Genomic DNA, 22,470 nt, shown 5'->3' on the forward strand with positions numbered 1-22,470 from the left:
TAAGACTGGCTTTCAGTATGCTCAATTTTTCCTTTTTCTTGTTGTCTTTAAAAATATGTCTCCAGGCCATTTTCATTGTTGCTAAATTAAACACTACGGAGGACACCGAGAGAGCGGAGTACAGAATGTGAAGGGCACTTCTTAAGTCCTGTTCTTAGATGACTTGTAGAAGTTCCAGTGATCTCCAACATTCTTCCATTTCTACCGCAGTGAAGGTTCTTTAACACCCCTATCCATCTATGAGGCTGATTTCTCTTTTCAAAATAAGGTCTTTTAGGGTATAATTGCATCCTAAAGAAAAGGCAATTCCTACCAGCTGGAACTCACATTTCTACAGCTCTCCAGACAGCGAGAGATTAATTTTGAAGGGTTTTCTACCCAAGATAGGTCATTTCTACACACTGTTTTTCGGTTAACTATTTCAACTTCTCGATCAACTACATATTTTTAATTATTTTTTCGCAGCATTGGAGATGGAATCAAGGGCCCTTTACATGCTAAGCAAGTGCTCTACCTATGAACTACACTCCCAGCCCTTGGTCATTGTTCTAGAACAGTGATGGCGAACCTATGGCATGCATGCCACAGCAGGCTGTTTGTATCATTACAAGCTCTAAAAGGTTAACTGTCACTGCTCTAGAAGCTTTTCACTACCATTTTTGTTCTTCCTTGATAACATGTCTTGAAACACTAAATTCCTACTGATTAAGAATACCTGTACCCCACGTAATTCTCAGCAACATCCCCTAAAGGAGAGTTAATGTTTAGAGAACTAAGTAAACATCTGACTGCACAGCCACCACTGTTTGCCCCCTGTCCTGATGATAGAACGCAGAAAGGAGCAAAGAATTTGAGTTTCATGTGGCTCTGATTTACAAGGACTACGAATCCTAGCCAAACTTCACATATTTTTGTAGCATCTTCCTTGGCTGGCAGACTAAACTGCTTCTTAACATCTGTTCATACGCTTTCACAATTTTCCTCCAGCACTTATTATTAGCTGTACTTAATATTCAAAGATAGTAAAGCTTCAAATTTTGCTTGGCCAGAGCCTTTGGAAACAAGGATTTCTGCTCTGCCAGACTGAAAGCCATTGTACTAAGACTGATTTAGAAAGAGGCTGTATGGAGTATAGTAGTTAAGACACAAACTGCCCAGCCTCAGGTCATACTCTCCTGTGACTCCACTCCAGAAAGTTCTCAACTTCACTGTAGCTCATTTTCCTCCTGTGCAAAATGAAGTCAATCACAGGCTTGCGGTACAGATTTAATAAATTAATGAACAGAAAATGCCTAGATCTGATATGGCAAATAGTCCATTGGTGTTGAGCATTATTATTGCTTTACATTGCAGAGAAAATGCCTAGATCTGATATGGCAAATAGTCCATTGGTGTTGACCATTATTATTGCTTTACATTGCAGAGTAATTATCATCTAGAAACTTTTCAGGACAGAAAGATTTACAGTGACTCAGGGAGATGAGAGACATAGATCTTTTAAAATGATTGTCCAGAAAGCAGTTTTTCAAGCCTAGCTGTAGCAGCCTCTTAGCTGGATTTCCTGATTCAGCCTTGTCACCGCAATCAATTTTCTTCACCTTGGAGAAATCCAGCTGTCTAAAACACATACCTGATCAAGACACATCCACGGTTAAGATGCTTCACTTGCTCAGGACTTAGCCAAGAGGAGAAATCTGAATTTCTCAATTCTTTCCCAGCGAGGGCCCTGTTTGCCTTATTGGACTCTCACTATCTGCTTCTTGAACTTCCTGTTAGTGGCCTACATGCCACAATGCTCACCTAAAGGCCTCCACATGTGCCCTTCTTTTGTCTGAAAACCCTATCATCTTCATCCCCACCCATACCTTTGTCTTTCCTCAACAACCTCTTGGGACTCAGGCTTAGAGTTCCTTTCCCTAACAGGCCTTGACTAAGTAAGTGCATTCATTTCCCCTCATCCAAAGCACTACATTTGTCTGCTAATTAATCAAGTTATTACTTAGCTGTTTTCTGTGTTAGACTATAAATTTTTTATTCATTGCTATATCCCCCCATACCTAGCAGTATATCTGTACATAGCACACACTCAGCAAACCCTTGATGAGAGAAAGACAGACTTTGTTTGGATGGACAGGACAGAATTGACCTCACAGGTTGAGGTAAAAACGGACTGATTTCAGAATTCCAATTAAAGAGTTTCTTCTTTCCCCAATCTCCTCTTTCCCTACTCTCCTGAATCCTCTCCCCTTGATTTCTTAAGAAACTTCACTGAGTTTTTGTAATAGTTTATTGCAACATTTAAATTGTTTTGTGATAGATAACAAGTAGTATAAAATGATTGATAAAAGGCTTATGGCTGATTTAGAAGACGGGGAAGATGAATAGTGGTTCTTTGCTGTTTTGGCAAAAAAGACTGAGTTTGATATCATTCTTTCTCAATCCCAACACAAATAAAAACATGTAATATCTATAACATTTTGCATGTAATGTTCAAGATTAGTGTTACCTAAATTTTAAAAAATGTGCCAAAGACTTCAAATAACAAGGACAGAAATCTCCTGCACAGGCTATGAGTGTGAAAGGGAGATTTCTGTCACAGATCTTAAAATCTAGATAGTTTCATTACCTCAAATTACAGTTCCAGTAGAATACAGTCACTACTATTTTATATATTCAACACAAATAAATAAAAAAAATGCTCTGACATTTTCACTGGAACATGTCACTCTAAATATACTCCATTTTGAAGACATATTCTCTACAAATTTTCATTAACCAACTAGGACATCCATATAATTAGCTTCAGGGACAATAAAGTTATTTTGAAATGTAAAATATAATGGGCAAAAACCCAGGATTGGAAATTCACGATACAGGTAGAAATATGAAGAGATAATTAGATCAAATAACAAAACAAAAATTTGATGAGCAGACACCTCTTATAGTCAACTCTAATTCAAATGAGTTGTGTATAGATACAAGAATTTGTCAACACTAAGCTTGGAGAAGGGAGAGAGAGAGAGAGTAAGAGAGAGAGATACAGAGATCAGAGACAGGAAGGAACTCAGAGACACCACACACAATGCCATTATTTCCACTTATATTTTTAAAGGTTAAATGGGAATAAATAGTATTTCCTCATATTCAATTCTCAGTGAATCCACAGGAAAGGTACTGATCAATCATTTTTAAGAAACACCCCCATCTATATTACTTCCTTAAATGGTTGACATTGGGCCAAAGTAAGGCAGGTTACATCCCTGACATTACATGGGCAACTCTGGATTTCTAGAACTATTTGTTAAAAGGTACCTTCCAATTAATGACTTTTAGACATTCTAATTTTTGTTAAAAGATAAGTTGTTTAAACTCAATTTTTTTGGTAAGAAATTAAAAGCATAAACACATTAAATTGCTTTTAACCATTAATAATTAAATAGTATAAAGAACATGGGGTAAAGACAGGCATGAAGATGGAAATATTAATGGGTAATGATATTAATGGATGAGAATATGTTCTTTGATACCTTAATTTTAAGAAGTAGGTGTTACTGTCTCTAATAAAATATTGTTTCACATGAGATATCTGAAAAAAATTCTGTATCCATTAATGTTGGCTTCTTCTAAATATAGTGATATTTATTTATTGATGCATAAAACATGGCATGTAATATATATTGTAGATGATTAATATAAATGCTTATTGAACAAATAAATGAACAGTTAGGGAATAAATCGCTATTTCTTGGATGCTGCATAGTCAAATAGGCTAATGGTCATCAAATTTGACAATCTGTTCAATTTGAAAAGGAAAGAAAGAAAAAAGCGAGAGAGAAAAATAAGCTCTGTGCCAGCCTTGAGTCAGTATTTATTAATTTCAACCTGTTGGTGGTGAGGATAGGAAAATGGAGAGAAAATTAGTTATGCAAATTGTCAAAACCCTCTGGCCCATTCCAGGAAGATTTATAATTATTTTTAATCACTGTGTTTAATTTTAAATTAATTCAATTAGATTCCTAGAAAAACAAAAATAACATTAAACTACTCAACCAATAAATGAATCAGACAAGATAATAACATTCAACCGATAATCATACTCAGCTTCTTCCTATTAGATTTTGAATTAAAAAAACGCTCACACATTTAGCCCCTATTTTCCCCACTGAGAAACCTTTTAAAATCAATAAAGAGATTATAATATTCTATATAGTAGGAGCTTCCTCTTAATAACAATTTTTTTCATGAAAATGAAGTCATTAACTATGTTAGGAAAAATAAATTCATATGTATGTATGTATGTATGTATGTATGTATTGGTACTGGAGATCAATCTTAGGACCTCACACGTGCCAAGCAGGTGCTGTGCCCCTGAGCTACACACCCTGCTCCATTTTAAAAATTATTTTTGTCTGCTAAAATATGGAATTAATCCACACCGATCTGAAATTATGCTTCATGGGTTTTAATTCGTGGAATTAGCATGCTGTTTTAACAGAAAAATAAATCTTTGAAACTGCTTAAACATAATTGAAAATCTAAAACCAAATTTGTCTCTGCTCCAAACTGTAAAGAATCAATTCTCTTTCTTTATGTTATAAAATCTGTCAATGGCCTTACCCTTTCTATACAGTCAGTCAGGGTCTAAACTTTAAGTCACCAGTGATATGTCTCTGCAGGATTTTCTTACATCTAATCATGATTTCATATTTCTGTATCAATCATTCAACTAACCAAGTCTTCATTGAATGTATTGCAATGGTTGCTAAAAGTAGCAGAGAACAACAGTCCTTGCTGTAAAGGAATCAGATTTGGAGATGAGGATAACATGCTATGTTAAACAATTAGCAAAAACTCACCAGAAGCATTACATAACTAAATGGTACCTTATGAAGGCATAAATTGTAATTATAGATATTTACAGAAACAAGATGATCCAGGAAAGTAGAAAAACTTACTGAATGAATCTTAATACTCTTCATTTTATAAATTAGCAGATACAGATATGTAGATGTAGATATCTAATATACACACACCAAAATTGGTAAACTTTGCAGAATTGGTTCTTACTTTGACTCCTTTTCCTGGTCAATGAAAGTAAGATCCAATGAAGAGTAACAACCACTCAAAAGTTTGGCAAGTTCTTCAGTTCTTTCCACATTGCAATACTGTTTTTTATGAAGTTGGGTAAACATTATGCCTGGAAAACTTTGCTATGCAGAGTTAGAGGCAAAGGACATAACATAAGGTATGGGAAAGCAGAAATTTATTCCCTCTCACCTCAGATATTTTAATGGGATCACAATGTGTGTTCAACTCTGCTGGAAATCACCAGAAAGCATAATAGTCATGATCTCTACCTACATGGAACTTACCCAGAGAAGTAAACATTAATCAAATGAACATGATACAAAACTATAATCGATATAGAGGTGCTACAGAGAGAAGTTCATGTTACAAGGAGAATACAGAAGAGAAAATTTAATCTAATGAGGCAAGTCAGGAAAGGTTTTAAGGGAACAGCAATATGTTATACAACACCATATTTGATGTGGTGAAGATTGATCATGGGATGGTATAAGGGTGAGCAGTGGAAGAGGGAAAGAAAGTGAAAATAAAATAGTTCTCTATGGTCAAAATACAATACATATGTTAGAAGTTATGGTAAGTAAATACTACTGGTATGTATCTCAAGATGGTAGGATGTCAGGCATTTTAGGCTTGTACTTATGATTTTGTACATTGTCTCAATTCTTCTTATAACAATAACGTGTTATTTATATCATCTTTTTTTTTTTGGTACCGGGGATCAAACTCTGAACCTTGTGCTTGCTAGCCAGGTGCTCGAACCACTGAGCTAAATCCTCGGCGCCCTATTTATATAACCTTGTTTAAAGGTATCTTAGTCCTTTTCAATTGTTCTAACAAAATACTGTAGACTGAATAATTCATAAACAACAGAAATATATTTCTCACAGTTCAGACTGAGTGTGTGCTAAGGACCTGCTGCTCATAGGTGGTACCTTTCCTGTGCTCCATACGGTGGGAAGTGTGCACAAGCTCCCCTAGCTCTCTTTTATAAGGGCGCCAGTCCATTTCATCAGGGTGACATCTTCATGACCTAATCCTCCCTCAAAGGCCCACCTCCTAATATTGTCACCCTGGGGGTTAGATTTGAACACGTGAATTTCAAGGGACACAAACATTCCAACTGTAGCAATAAGGGGAAATGCTTTCCTTAAAAATAAGCAATGATTTCAGGTTACTTATAATCTATATTTATTTAAGAATTCTGAAATCTTGAAGAGTCACAAAGAAGGATTGTAACTGTCTCACCACACTGACCATTCTTGAGAAGAATACAATTCTCAAGGACAGAAACTTATACTTAGGTAGTGGTGGGTAGGGGTTAAAAAAATGACAAAATTTGTTGATGCCTTCAATTTGAGGTAAGACATTGTCCAAGAAGGGAACACCATGTATTTTAAAGAGATTGATGCTACAATTTTACAGAATTGATATGGTGGATATTAGTGAGGTTAGAAAGAACACTGTATTCACATAAATAAATAATTCACCTGAACTCCTCAAAAGACTACTTTTATTTTCAGCACTAATTGATTTTACCTCATCATTAGCAACCATATCATGGACCAAGAGGAGAGTCCAATTAAGATTACAAGAGATTTCAAGGGCTGGGGATGCAGCCTGGTGGTATAGTGCTTGTTTAGAATGCACAAGGCCCTGGGTTCAATTCCTAGCACTGCAAAGGTGGAAGGGAAAGAGGAAGAGGAAAAGGAAGAGGAAGAGGGAGAGGAGGAGGAAGAGAGGGAGAGAGGGACACACACGGGGGGGGAAGGGGGAGGGAGAGATTTCAAGGTTTTTATTGGAAAGAATAAATGACAACCAGAAAATAATTCTCTAGATATGATTAAAAATACTGAAAAAGTTTGAAAGCAAAGTATGTTAATATAAATGATTAAAGGAAACTGTAAAACTGAGCACTCTGGAGAACAATGGGAAAAATAAGGCAAATACAAAGCAATGGAAAGGAGGGCATTAAAGAGGCAAAGTCTAAAAGTAGAAGATGAATTCCAGGTAGAGTGGAGGGAGGAAAAATATGCAAAGAATGGAAATAATGTCCACAGAAAAAAAGAATAACATTTCTACATGGCAGCAACTCCCACACTGTAAAAACCCTACATAATAGATATAAAAAGAGGAGAGATAAAGGCAGCAATTAAAGCAATTACCTCTATACTGTACATCCAAATATATTCTACTGCTGGAGAGAATTAACAGTCTTTTCATCAAGAAAGAAATGCCTTAGGGGTGCTTTTTTAAAACTAGCCTTGAAATATTTTGATTTCTGATACACCAATTTGACAGCAAAACGTATGAAATTTTATTGAGATGGCATGGCAAAGAAGTCTGTTTTGTTTTCAGGCATATCTAGGAAAACTTCTGTCCTTTGCATATACTATTTGAGTAACTCTAGTCAAGTTTTTAAATGTTCTGTTCAGAATGCTTAACTGTATCCTATAAATAATGAAGATGATGATGATGACGACGATGATGATAATGATATCTTCTTACTTGGTATCTTTTCCTCATTGAGTTCATTGGTACATTTTAGGTATACAACACAGTTACATTCATTACTTGGTATCAAGAAACTGCTTAGCAAATAGTCATTCAGAAAACATTTCCCTACTCAGAAGTTACGTATCTCCTTTAGAAATTAATTTTTTTTAGAAATTGTATATGAACTACCTTGATAAAAAATTTGGTTTTGTTACCATCTTTGTCAGAGATAATTGGATCCAATTTATTTCTGAAATTATAACTAAGGATAAACCATTGTCATGTCATTTTTTAAAACTCTTAAAATTTGCTGCTTTATAAATTCCTAAAACTTTGTTAATCTTAAGTATAAAATGAAATTTTTTTTGTTTTTCTCCAGGGAGGAAACATCCTACTCTGTGGTGACGGTGTCATCCCAAGGGAACAGATAGAAAAGGAGAAGAGAAATGACAAAAAAAAAGATTCCTGGAGCCACTGTTTAAGTAGCTGGCTCCAGCATACCTGAATCATACCTCTGGATTTATCTGACACAGGAGCCAGACAGAAATTTCCTTACGTCAGTTTAACTGATATTTCTGCCACTCATTGCTACAGTACCTCACTGTGACTTCTACCCAGTAGGGTCTAGGAGGAGTTAAGGAAAATCTACCAAAAACTTATGCTTTTCTTTTGCAGCTCTGTAGTCCCTCTGATTCCATCCACCCCTCATTTAACATACAAGCATTCTGAAAATCATGTTTCTCTTGAAAACAGCATATATCTACAGGCCCTGATCTGTCACTGTCTTGTTATTATGGGACTTTATCTCATCACTGGTGCATGAAAACTGTCCTCACATATTAGAAAGATTTGCCATGTAAGTACTCATATTCTGAATGACCTTAAGAAAAGAACTAAGTAGAAGTTTAGAGAGAAAAATTTTAGTTTAGTGCAGGAAAGAGTTTCTTAAACTTCCAGGGCTATATCTTTTTAGTAGGTGGTGATATTCCTGTCACTGTGGTGTTCTTTAGTGATTTAATAAGCAATGGGTTGAAATCCCAGTGCGCAGTGCCCCCAAAATTATTTTAGGTTAGAATAAAGAACATTTGATCAGAATGCATCAGTCATCTATCCTTAGCCACAGGTTCCCATCTGAAGAACCTGGAATACTTTTCTGTATGTTCACTCTGCGACCCAGCAGTGAAACCTCCATCTGGTCTACCATTTGGTCTAGCCTGACAATCTGGAACTCCAGAGTGCAGTATGCAGGGAGAATTGTGTTTAGTGTCCAGAGGATCTTGGTCTCTTGCTTCTGCTTTCACACCACCTATTCCAAGCATCATCTACAGAAATAAGCCAGGCTTTTGTTTCACTCTGAACCAATCACTCTCTGCAGGGAAACATTCCAAAGGTCCAAACATAATGAAAAAAGACCCACCAATTTAAAACAGCAATTTTAAAAAGTGATGTAAACTTGGGCTTGTGATACCTTCAAATTTTTCCTACATTCACTGAGGGTTCTTCTCACTTGTAAAGTCTCAGCTCTGAATTAAATCTCCAGTCTGTGCAGATAAGGGACACAAGTTCTGGCAAAACATCCACCATACTAGGAATCTAATCAAACAGCATCAAACAAGTAAGATGACTCATGGAATTCTCCATAGGATAAGATTATTCCAAGTGTTGGGCTCAAGTTTATGGTGTCATGGGACTGACTGCGACTACAGCTCACCAGGCACTCCTCAGCACCATGGGGTGTGAGGGTGATAGCTTAGTTTTGAAAATGGAGATGAGGTATTGGGAAGTAGGAAGAAAATGTTCAAATGAGAAGGGAACAAGGAAGGGAGAGAAGGAAGGGCAGGAAGGGGAGATAATAAAAAATAGAAGGAAATTAATAGAAACGATGTTGTGCAAATGGGGAGAAGAGTGAATGAAGGGAAGGAAGGGGAAGGGGAAAAAAGAATTAAGATATAATGTGTACAGGTAAAAGTTCTTTATGATGAATGTGATCATTATGTATGTAAAATGTGCCATAAAATTAATAAAAATTATGTTTCAAATCTCAGATACTCTCAGTGTTGGTAATACTTGCACACAGAAATACTTGTGTATTCTCAAATGTGTAAGTTCCTATCAGGTTAGATGTGCTGGGTGTGTTTTTCTGACTGTTTTAGTTGCTCCGTATCTGTGGGAAGACATTTGACTGAAAAGATACAAGTAACGTCAGTTCATAGAAAGTAAAACTGCAGTGAAATCTTACGATGATTTCTCCAATGAAGATACTGAAGTTTTAAATGAAAAAAGAGAAAGAGAAAAACTAATAGAGTTAGACTTGGAAATGAAGACTGCTATCTACATGTGTCTGTAGAAAGAAGTATATTTACTTTTTGTCAGAACATTAAAAAAATTTACTATTCTATATTGATAGCTCATTCATTTAAAACTTATCAGTAAGAAATCACTTCTGAAAGCTTTACCTGCTGTGGTTTTTTAAAATATCATTTTACAAAGAATTTACTTAATTTTCATATTTAAAATACTTTTATTATACTGCAATATGGATACAAGCTATACTTATACTTCTAAACAATGTTAGCTTTATGTGATCAAATGCAATATTTTAAGAATATTCTTCATGATATGAGGACAATTAAAGCAGCAAGATATATTTTCTGTATTTTCCTTCTATTTTTCCAAATAGCTTCAAAGTAGATATGTGACTTTTCAAATATGGCAAATGTCTTTGTAACAAAGAGACTTGGTTCCCATAGATGACAGAAATGAGCTGAGGTAATAACATCATCTTACAATATACTTTTGTGAAGAATAGAATTTCACTCAAACTATCTGAAGAAAATGCAATGTATTAAGCAGATACTGTTTCTGGTTTTTTTTGTTTGATTGTTTGTTTGTTTGTTTGTTTGGTTTTTTGAGACAGGGTCTCACTATGTAGTTGAGACTGACCTAGAACTCACTATGTAGCCCAGGCTGGTCTCGAACTCACAGCGATCCTCCTACCTCAGCCTCCCAAGTGCTGGAATTACAGGCAGGCACCACCACGCCCGGCTCAAGCAGATACTGTTTTAATTAATTCCAAAATGAAGTTAAACCACCAGACATCAGGAGGGTTGAAAACTCACACTCTATCATAAACATACAGAAACAGAGAATCTGGTTATTTCCATACACTCTACATATGAATTGGCCCCTTCATTTTAGGCTGGGCTCTTGAGTAAATTAGAGTATGGCTCAGATGTTGAGAGGATAAATGCATTCTTAGAATGTGTGTGGAAAGGGAAAAATAGAGGACACTGATGAGAACCAGTGTAACAGCCATAACGAACTGCATGTTTGTTCATTTGTTTTAATTTTTAAAAGATGAGGTCTTGCTCTGTTGTCTAGGCTATCCCTGAATTCCAGGGCTTAAGTAATATTTCTGCCTTAGCCTTCTACATAGCAAGGGTTACAGGCACAGGCTACTCCACCCAGCTTGTCATGTGGCTAAGCTACCTTCATTATGGACAGTCATTAATACTGGGATGCGAGGACAAAGGTTCGACCCAATACCAACACAGATCCCAGTGAGAAGCTGGTGTGGAAGGAGTGATGCCAGGGCCCCTCCCCAACCCAGATTATTTGGGCCCACAAACCCCAGCCAAAGATCCACCAGGAAAAGAGCTGCATAGGTGCAAAAGCACCTGTAGGAAAAAACAATATAGTGAAAATGGCCATACTTCCAAAACTATTATAAAGATTCAGTGCCATCCCAATTGAAATTCCAACAGCATACTTCACAGACCTTGAGAAAACAATTTAAAAAATTGCAAAGGCAATTCTAGCCAACAAAGACAAGGTAGGGGGCATCACAATCTCCAAACTAAAACTGTACTACAAAGCTACTGTTATTTAAGAAAAAACAAAACAAGAAAAGACAAAACAAAATAGAAACAGCCTTGCACTGGCAAAGAAACAGATCTGAGGACCAGTTGAAGAGATTATAAGACACAGAAACATCTCTGGACATACTCAGCCACCTCATTTTCAACAAAGGAGCCAAACACCCTCACTGGAGAAAAGATAGCCTCTTTAATAAATGGTGCTGGAAAAACTGGGTTTCAACTTGCCAAAGATTAAAACTAGACCTATATCTCTCACCATGCACTAAACTAAAATCAAACTGAATTAAAGCTTTAAATATTATAATAGAAACACTAAACTGGCTGGAAGAGAGGTTAAGTAGAACTCTTGAAGACAGTGGTGTAGGAAAAGATTTCATGAACAAAACCTCAGTTGCACATAAACTAGCACAAAGAATCAACAAGTGTGATCTCTTCTTATTAAAAAGCTTCTGCACAGCAAGAGAAACAACAGTGTGAAGAGACAGCCCACAAGGTTGGAAACAACTTTTACCAGCTATTCCTCAGATAAAGATTTATTATCTATAACATATAAAGAATTTAATAAAATCAGACCTCCCAAATTTAAAGACCCAATCCAAAATGGGTATCTGAAATGAGCAGACATTTCTCTGACAAAGAATTTGGGATAGGAAATAAACATCTGAAAAAATGTTCAATATCACTGGGCATTTGAGAGGTGCAGATGAAAACACTGAGATTCCCCCTCACCCCAGAAAGAATGGCTGCTATCATGAAATCAAACAATAACAAATGCTGACCAGGCTGTGTGGAAAAAGGAACCCTTCAGCACTGCTGGTGGGAGTGTAGACTGGTGCAGACACTGTGGAAATCAATTTGGGGATACCTCAAAGAAATAGGACTAGAGGTCCCATTTGACCCAGCTATTCCTCTCCTGAGTATCTTCCCAAAAGAATTAAAAGACTTATAGCACAGTGATATATGTGCACCCATGTCCATAGTTCAGTTTGGAATAGCTAAAACTTGGAAACAGCCAAGTTGCCCATTATCTGGAGACTGGATAAAGAAAATGTGTGTGTGTGTGTGTGTGTGTGTGTGTGTGTGTGTGTGTGTGTAGTAAAATGAAGTACTACTTTGCCATAAAGAATGAGAAATCAGAGGCATTTATGGCTAAATGGATGCACATTGAGGCCATACTCCTTTTTTTTTTTTTTTGGTACGGGGATTGAACTCGGGTCTTTGCGCTTGCAAGGCAGGCCACCAAACCGCTGAGCTAAATCCCCAGCCCAAGGCCACACTCTTAAGTGACAGGGGAATTGGAAGGGGTAGGGGAAATAAAAGAAGGGAATGGAATTAACACGAGAAAATGAAAAAATGGAAACATGGTTTTTATAAATAGAGAGGGGTGGAGGGGTTGAAGAGAGGGAAAAAATAAGAATCAAGTTACATTATGTAAAGGTACAAATCTCCAGTGATGAATGTCATTATGTTGTATATCTAAAATGCACCAATAAAACTAATTTGAAAAAAAGTAAGGGAAAATAGGTGGTATATATAGTACAATCACTAAAATAATGAAATCTTGGGTCATATGAGATAAAGGCTATAACTTGCTTAAAATAAAGCTCTGAAATTTCTGCACCAAAGCTTTAATTAATCTGTGAAAAAGATCAAAGCCTGACACTGGCATTCCTTTGTGAAAGGACATTCACAGGTATAATTCAGAAGTCTGCAACTAATATACTTGAGCTTTTTAAAGTAAGTTGAATATTGTTCTATCAAAGAGCATATATTGTTGTTACCAAAGCATATGAAAGTAATAGTAATGATAGTCACTACTTTAGGAGACTGGCTGTAAAAATTACTACAAATAGTTATTTAGGATTTAGAAATCTTAAAGATAAGATTAGCAGTCTTAGTAATCATAAAGCTAATCCAAACTGACAAATATGTAAATAAAATGCCAAAATCAGGCCAACAAGATCTATTGAAAACTTAATTTTCCCTAAGTATTAGTAAATATGTATTGGCAAATCTTCAAGGTGCAAAATTCTGAAACTCTGACTCTCAATAAATGTTCTAAATGGAGATAGCATTAAAAACATTCATAATAGATGTAATAAAGAAGAAATAATAAGCATACCTGTTGCAGTATTGGTAACCTTTTAACACCTGGGTCACAAAAGAGGCCTCTGCTCTGTTTTTCTCTCAAGTTTCAACTCTCAGAATGGTACAGCATTGCTTCCTTTCTTATATGTATGATTTTCCCTGGTAGCAATTTAAAGGTTCAACTAAAATCATCATAGTCTTCCTCCCCCTCTACCCTCTTGAGCATCTTCAGTGGAACCACAGTGACCTATAAAGATGTCACTTCCAGCTCAAGTTCCTTAACAGCTTTGCAGGGCCTACAGGACAAATTGAACACCTCTGTAATCAGGGAGTGCAAATTCCTTCTTGTCCACCTGTCTCTTTGTTGTCCGTATTCATCTCCTTCCATTCTGAGTCTTATACTTGACACTCTTGTCACTTCTATTTATGCGATGCTTACAGGCCTTCTCCAATTTTCTATCCTCGGACTGGAATATTCTTCTGCCCAACTCTCTCCACCCTTCTTTATCTCAGCAATGACTCAGCTTCTAAGAGAATTTCCTTAGCCTACTAAATTGGTGAAAATATCTCTCAAAGTACGCCATGCATGCCTCAACCACAGTACTTATGCGATGATCCAGAACTGATTAGACAGTGAGTCTACTTCCTCACTAAACTACAGACTGGCTCCGCACTGTAATACCGGTGCCTACAAGAGACTACATATGGTAGATTTGTGGAATAGAATGGACCTTCTGATTCTGTTATACATTAGTAGTATTTTCAGCAACAATGTACTAAACCATTTCCTAGAAAATTTAAATCCCCAAAGAATCCAGAAACTTAGAAATGAATTGCTTAAAAATATTATGCTGCTTGCATAAACTAAATTCACTCTTTTAATTTTTCTTGATAGTTTGCTTCAAGAAAATATGTGCTCATAAATGTAGCCCAAGAGCATATTCTTAGTGTGCTGGCTCTCTGCCTGGGAGCATCTGTATGCTTTGCCTAAAGCAAGATTGTGATCATTCCAGCAGGAGGCACTGTGATGGGTCTCAAGGCATGGCTGAGGTGGTGCTTTTTCACATCAGAATTGTATAATTGGGACTGTCACAAATAATATGATTTGGTTTAATCACCCCAAACAAGGAGTACATTTCTGTTCTATATCCTAAAATCCTCATTATTTTATATTTTTATGCATAGTGAAAGTATAAATAGAATCTTGTCTGTGAGTGTTACACTAATCCAAAAGAAAGATTTAGACAAGTAAAACAAATAAAATAGATAGATCACTTCATGCATCCACTATTCAGAGATAATTTTGTGCCCTATATTACCTGTGTCTCTTAGATAACAATGATTTGGAAGTCACCCTACCCAAGTTATCCAGAAAACTGCTGCAATTTCCCATTTCATATACCAATATAAGAATGACCTAAGAACAATTTTTAAACAAAGAGAACCGAGAAGCCAAAGTAATAAGGCAAAGTTTGATGTTCATATTAATGACAGAATTATTTATCATCTCTGTTTTACATTCTATAAAAAGGGCACAATCTAAAATTACTTTGGGAGAGCTATCAGTTTATCAAAATATTTCAATTTTTTAAAAAGAATGAACATCTCAGGCTCAACATAGGTGAGCATTACAAAATGTACACTCTGTCTTTCCTCCTATCCTTCATGAGTATGTACTCGTTCACATTTCCTCTCCTCATTTACAATATCCAGTGATAAAAATTCCTTACTTAGTATTATGTGTGTCAATAGTATGGAAGAGCTCATGTAATTCTTCTCCACTGAGAACACCATCTGCAAAATATGCTTTGAATTCTTCAAAGGATAATTTCCCATCATCTGAAATGATAAGAATGAACAGAAAAGAGGCAAATCATTTCAATTTTGTACATTATTCTGTCTTTTGATTTCTAAAACTTGGCACATATGTTTGTGTGTATTTGTGTGTATATACATGCATTCAAGAAGGAAGAACATTCAAAGGTGTTAAAAAGAAAAACAATTCATTATGTCTTTATAGTGGGTAGCATGCGGATGTGTGTACTCTGATTAAATACAAGTCTACAAGATTGTGGGTATTTTTGATTGATTCATTCCCATGACAATGTTTAACATTTAAGGAAGTATTTAAATGTTCATAAAAAAAGAAATTCCACACAATAAACAAAAAGTCCAACATAAAGTTCATTATTTAGACATTTTGTCTCCATTACAGTAAGCACATAACAGACACACCAAATGTTAAATAAATATATATTGATTGAATGGATACTTATTCGTGTATATGAGAGCTGTCATTATAACCTAACGCTATATTCACTCATATTCTTTAAGCCAGTGAATATTTTTAAAGCCAAATATATTTTCCTTTCTGAGGAATTCCAAATGAAATGCAGAGCATCTAATGAAAAGGATATGATACATAGACATAAGTGTAAGCATTTTACCCAGTAATACACATATTCTTTAAATATATGGAAGCTGGACATAGATTCTTTTCACTTAGGACCATGAGGGGTTTTAGGAGCATTTTCATCTGTCTTTAACCAAAAGCTCTAGATAAGCACAGATGGAATGAACACATCAATAACAGGCAAAATATGTGTATAAGACATAGAAGCAGCAAATCTAGAGGAATGAAGGTACATGAGGGACAGAGAAGCGTCTATTCCTCCGTGCAGAGCTAGTTTGTCAGTTATCTCAGATAAGCTGTCAAATGACTCTAAGTGATGGAAAAGACTTTCCATTTAAATGGAAAAACCTTTCGATTCAAAATGAGAGAAGTGAGGTTTAAGGAAGAAGAAATTTTCCCCGAATCTCAAAACTCCTACAATGTGATCCTACATCACAGGACACAAACAAACAATACTTTATGAAACAGAACAGAATTTGCCCCTGAGTAGGAGAAGGTAAGATTTAATATGATTAGATATTCAAGATATATTTAGGCTACTTTTTCTCAAAAGATTGGTTACAGAGTGCTTGGAGTACTGTTAAAATGCAAATTTCTGGGCCCAAGAGAATCAGCATCTCATAGTAAATACTGACAGTGGTCAGACAAAAAATCTTGACTATTGGCAACCGGTCTTCCTTACAATATTAGTGAGAGACCTAATCAGTGAATTGCTCATTTTTTGGATAAAGATTAAGAAACTGGAAGTTTTTCAAAAATTCTTATTTGGAAAACATAAAGAGTCCTGGGATTTTATTAATTGTATTTCATTTTGCTTTTTACCTAATAGCCACAATATACCACTTCTCCAGTAATTCTTGCTAATAGTTAATTTAGCAGACATAGCTAAGGAGGTGGTAAAAATTTGGATCTGGGCCCAGCACAGAATGAGTTCCTGACCCCTTGACCTGTGTGTGGGACCAGACCATCTCAGCCATTCAAAGACCATAACAACCCAGCACAACCCACTGGGGTAATCAATTGTCTGATTTGTGTTTCTGTTTTTAGAGGAGTTATTTTAGTTTCATGCCATATATGACTTTTGGGACTTTAGCCCCATGTAATCTATTGAATCTTCTGGGTTAGACATAGGTCAGTGTTTCTGAATACATGCATTCAAGAATGCATGCATTTTTTTATATTGATGAGAAATTTATTGCCAGGTTGAAAAATTGAACCTAAATCAGATCTAGGTACAAGGCAAAGAAAGACAGGCAAAGAAATTTAATCTATGTTTTTTTAAAAAAAGAAGGAAAGACAGTGAAAAGAAAAACAGAAAGCAATACACTATTTTCAATTCTACTGCTGTGGTGTGTAATGACTGTAAGGTACACATACTGATGATAGAGTATGTTTTCTTTGGTGAACAGTTAATGCACTTAGGTGTGCTTAACAAGGCTGGATAGAACTCTGGCTGCTGGTGTATCCTATAGATAGGTGGGCCTCTGAAACATGGCTCTATAATTAGCATAAGTAAGTAATTTCAAGTAATAATGCATGTACAATCAAATAAAAGCACTGACTAGCAAGTGCTATAATATATTTTTTAAAATTCATTTTGAAGTTCCTGACTTGAAGGATGCAAAGAATGCTTTGAAAGTCTGGTTTTTAAATTTTTTTTCTTTTTACCCACCTGCAGGGCTCCTTCAAGCCTTAACTTCAGGCTGCCACTCTTAAACAAGCAATTGCAAAGAGTAACTTTTGAATGGTTCTAGACTAGGGCCTTAATGTTAAACAATAATACTACTTTTTTAATGGAAGGGGAAAATTTTCCCTTTGCAGTGTGCTTCTGTATTAGTAAAGCAATCATGAATTTTTATTAAGATTTTTATTTCAACTTCAATTTGTATGCTGAAATTCTTTTTTGAAATAGAGCAATGCAATAAAACCTTGTTTTATTTAAGCTTTGTTCACAGAATAGCCAGGTCTTTTGAAATCTGAATTCCTAGGCTGCTGAATATTAACTTTTAATACCAATGGGCACAGATTTTTCAACCTCTTCTATTAGAACTGTATGCTGTGTCTAAGTTTACTATGAGCATAGTTACCCACTCTCTACTTTACTTTTAAATTATCATGGCCTTATGTTCCAAATCCTGTTTATTTTTGAGATGGAGGAAATAAGAGTAAGGGGCTTTTTTTTTTTTGTCTTTTTTTCACTTTTCTTTTTTGGTACCGGAAATCAAACCCAGGGCCTCGGACTTGCCGGGCAGGAGCTACACCGCTGAGGTACATCCCTGGCCCTAGAAAATTGTTTTAAAACAAAGAAAATTTTTTTGTCAAACAAGTTTTGCCACAGATTACTAGTAGATCACTTTTCTCCATTATTCTATAAAGCATTTATTAAGGTCCTGCTGCATGAAAAACATTGTTTTGTGCTAAGAACATCAGCAGGCAAACCTTATAGATCTTCTAATCACAATCACAATGGGGATGCAGCAAATGAGCAGCTGAGCACAGTATGACAGGAATCCTAGGCAATCCCAGGAAACTGTGGTGCACATAAGTGTGGGAATTATCAACACCTTATACATGGGGTCCCAGAAGCAGGTGACTTCTCCCAGAGAGAAAGTCTTCAGTGGGAAAGAAAGGGCCCTAGAACAGGATTTGGAAATGCCACCAAATTCTTTCAAGTTCCAATTTCATAGATGTTTGACTATTACAAAGACTAAGTGAAAGGTTAAATATTAAGCACATAGTGAAGAGTTCAACTACTGTAGATATGGATTTCGGACATCAGTCTTGATAACTGATGATCATAAATGTTTTTAACTCTCACTTTCTGCTCTGACCACTTTCTATTCCTTGTTATTAAGCACATACAGAAAATAAGCATTTTATATGTTTGTTTAATGATAGAAATTTTAATTTATTTTCTAGGTAATCATGTTTTGCTCAATTTGAAACTCATGCTTCTTTTATAATAAGGCTCTTTAAACATTCATTTAATGTCTCATTTAAATTGATCTACAAATACACAAACACCTACAGATCTGATCTTAGTATCACTCCTTCCCTAGCAATATTAGTTCAGTGATTTGGGGACTTAAAATTATTATTCTTTCAAAACACTAGAGTCTCATTCATGCATTACTTTAACATTTTTGAAGACTTTAAATACTGTAGTTCATCCATATCCAAATATCAAAACATGAGCATCTTCACTAACAATAGCAGAATCCCTACTACCTAACACCTGGCTAACATTATTGAGCTTTATCCAAAAGGACAGAGTGTACGTATATGCAAATATTTGAAGTAAAAACTAAAAAAAACAACGTTATTTCTAAAATGAAGTTAAGTTGTAAATTCAGGGAAATTATAATTAATATCCACAGTTTATTATTTTTAGTAAATAAAACACTTTCTAACAAATGTTTATATCATCTTGCACAAGAAATTAAAGTCATTGTACATCAACTTCTTCATCACTAAATGAAAGCTCCTTCTTCTGACTTAGTAGTTATATATTTATCTTAAAATATTATACCCACTACATAAAAATAAAACAGAGGATCTTCCACTTTCAGCTCCAATATATTAAGACCTTGGACATTATCATTCCTGTCTTCAGGACAACAAAAATCTGGACAAACTGAGATTCAGTGTTTTGTTTTTTTTTTTTTTTTTTTTCCCTAGACCTAGCAGAGAATTGAAGTCACTCCCCAAATCTGGACAGAGAGGAGGAGCCAGAGAATCACAGCCCGGATCTGTTTACCTGGAGCAAAAGTCACTGGAGCTATAAACTGATAGAAATTTAGATAAATGGGCTGAAGGTTGAGTGCAGACTAGGGTAAGCGTGAGGCATACTTGGGGGCTTCAGCCTTTGGTGGGTTTACCTCCAGGGGTCCTTCCAAGTTCTCACCATGAGGAGGCAAGAAAGCTCCCTCTGTGGCTCTGGTAGACAGACAGGGGGAGAATAATAATCAAAGAGGAGCTAGGACAGCAAAGTTCTGTTCTCCAGGGGCAAAGACTCTACTTCAGCCAAGGGCCAACAAATGTCAAGACACATCTGCCTCATCAATTCCGGATAGCCTTCTTTTCTCAACTTAGAGTGTAGGCAGCTAAGAAACACTTGTAAAGGGGTCAGCCTGAGAACACAGGATCAATAAAGATCAAGATTTAACCATAAGATTACAGAGCTCCTTACCACCACACCATCAATGCTCCTATATGAGGAAGTAGACTGCAAATAAGAGAACTGCCAGACTGGGCCTCTCTTTGAGCTTAAGGAAGTTCAAAATCAACAGAAGAAGCAAAAGACTCAGGAGTTTGAAGCCTTTGGCATTTACAGCCAGAACAATTACCAAGCACAAAGCACCACCAAGTAAATCCCCAGCCTGGAGGACTTTAAATTTAAAATTCATTTCCTATTTCCTGAAGATCATGTCTAGCTTCCATATAATAGTTTATAAGGTATGATAAACTGCAAGGAAAAAGCACAATCTATAGAGAAAACGACCAGCAGAATAAAAGTCAGACATGACTCAGATATTTCAATTATGAACAAGAAATTTAAAATAAGTAAGATTAATATGTTAGTGGAAAAAGCAGACAATATTCAAGAAAAGACAGGTAATAGAAGCAGAAAAAAGAAAAGAACTTTTAAAAATTGACAGAAAACAAACTATAGATCCAGGGAGCTCAGAGAATATCAAGGATAAAATTTCACTTGGCACCATCCCAGACCCCTAAAAATAAAAACACCTTCAAATCTATGTGTATCATATTTAAACTGCAGAATACCAAAGACAATGAGGAAATTTAGAAGAAAAACCACAATAACAGCCAATATCTCATCAACAGAAGACCAAGAATAAGAATTGCAGCAGAATAAACAGACTTTTTAACAACCATGCAAGCCTTAACTGTGCAAATACTTAAAAGTGTTTAAAGAAAAGACTATGATATAGAGTTCTATATCCAGAGAAACTACCCTTCAAAAGTCATGGTGAATTAAAGAGTTTCACAGATAAACAAAGCTGGAGAAATTCAGAGCCAACAGAAGTGCTTTGCAAGAAATGTTAGAAAGGGCCAGGGATTGGTGGTGCTGCCTGCCTCACAAGTATAAGGTCTCAAGTTTGATCCCAAGTACCAAAATAAATAAATAAATAAATAAATAAATAAATAAATAAATAAGAAAGAAAGAAAGAAAGAAAGGTTGGAAAAACTTCAAGAAGAAGGAAAGAGATGTTGGCAAGAAACTCGGAGCTACATGAAACAAAGAGTATCAGAAAAAGAACAAATGACAGTAAAATAAAATATTTTATTTTTCTCATTATGAATTATCTAAGAGGTAACTATAAAGTAATAATATTAACAACATGTGACTATAGTATATTGATAAGATGAATTATGGTATACTCGTGAAGTATACTATATAGGTATATAGTGTACCTATATACTTATGAAGAGACATGATGTTATTTTAAGGTAGATTTAATTACTTAAATGCATATTGCAAACTCAGAATAGTTATAAATGTATATACCACAAAAATTTTCAAAAAGAAATGTAATATATAGTAATTAACTTGCTAAAAAAAAAGAAGGCCCTGGGTTAAATCTCCAGTACTGCAAAAAAAAAAAAAAAAAAAAAAGGTGGTAAAATAGAGTGATGAAAATACTGATTATAACCAGGAAAGGTAGAAAAACTGGGGCAAAAAGATGAGGAACAAATACAATGAATAGAAAATGACTACAAACAAGGTAGATATTAATACAACAGTATCAATAATCACTTTAAATGTGGATGGTCTATTTACACAAATTAAAAGACAGATTGTCAGGATGAATTAAGAAATAAGACCTGATTGCATGCTGTCTATAGGAAATCCATTTTAAATATAAATACTCCACTTAAATCTAAAGGGATACAGAAAGATACACCACAACAATGCTAATTCAAATAAAGCTGAAGTAGATATGTGAATTTTAAAAAAATAGACTTCAAAATATAAAGCATTATGAAAAATAAAGAATGGCATTGCTTAGAAAAAGTCAATTCTCCCATAAGACAGCAATCCTAATATTATGTGCATATAATAATAGAGTGTCAAACGACAGGAGGTGATTGCTCATAGAATTGAAAAGAGAAACAGATAAGTCTGTATTATAGTTTTGTTTATTATAGTAATCCAAGATTATATTATATTACATAAAGAAAAGTGGTATGGAGCTATGGAAAGAATGGACAACTCTTAAGGCATATGTATTGCCAACTAAAAGAAAACACTGAAAAGGAGACATATATATGATTCCTATTTTATGACATTTGGAAAAGACAAATTGATAAACACAGGGAAAATATTAATGGTTGCCAGGAGTTCAGGCAGGGTGGAGGGAAGGTTAAATAAGACAAGCACAGAAAAGCCGCTCCAACATCTGCTCTCCCTGCGGCCTGCTTGGGCCCATTCCATAGGACCGGATAGTTGTGTCCTCCCCTGCCAGCACCACCATTGTTCCAGCACAA

General features: G+C 35.5%; 1 protein-coding gene across 1 annotated transcript in view; it reads right to left on the bottom strand.

Moving 5' to 3' along the window:
- The window catches only part of Necab1 (N-terminal EF-hand calcium binding protein 1), a 156,197-nt gene that overhangs the window by 104,071 nt on the left and 29,656 nt on the right, over positions 1-22,470 (bottom strand). The window contains exon 3 of the mRNA XM_010611999.3: positions 15,278-15,386. Coding sequence (XP_010610301.1) covers positions 15,278-15,386 — 109 coding nt within the window. The remainder of the gene's footprint in view (positions 1-15,277; positions 15,387-22,470) is intronic.

The sequence above is a fragment of the Fukomys damarensis genome, unplaced genomic scaffold, assembly GCF_012274545.1.
Source record: "Fukomys damarensis isolate Sample0158 unplaced genomic scaffold, DMR_v1.0_HiC HiC_scaffold_5, whole genome shotgun sequence".
NCBI lineage: Eukaryota > Metazoa > Chordata > Mammalia > Rodentia > Bathyergidae > Fukomys > Fukomys damarensis.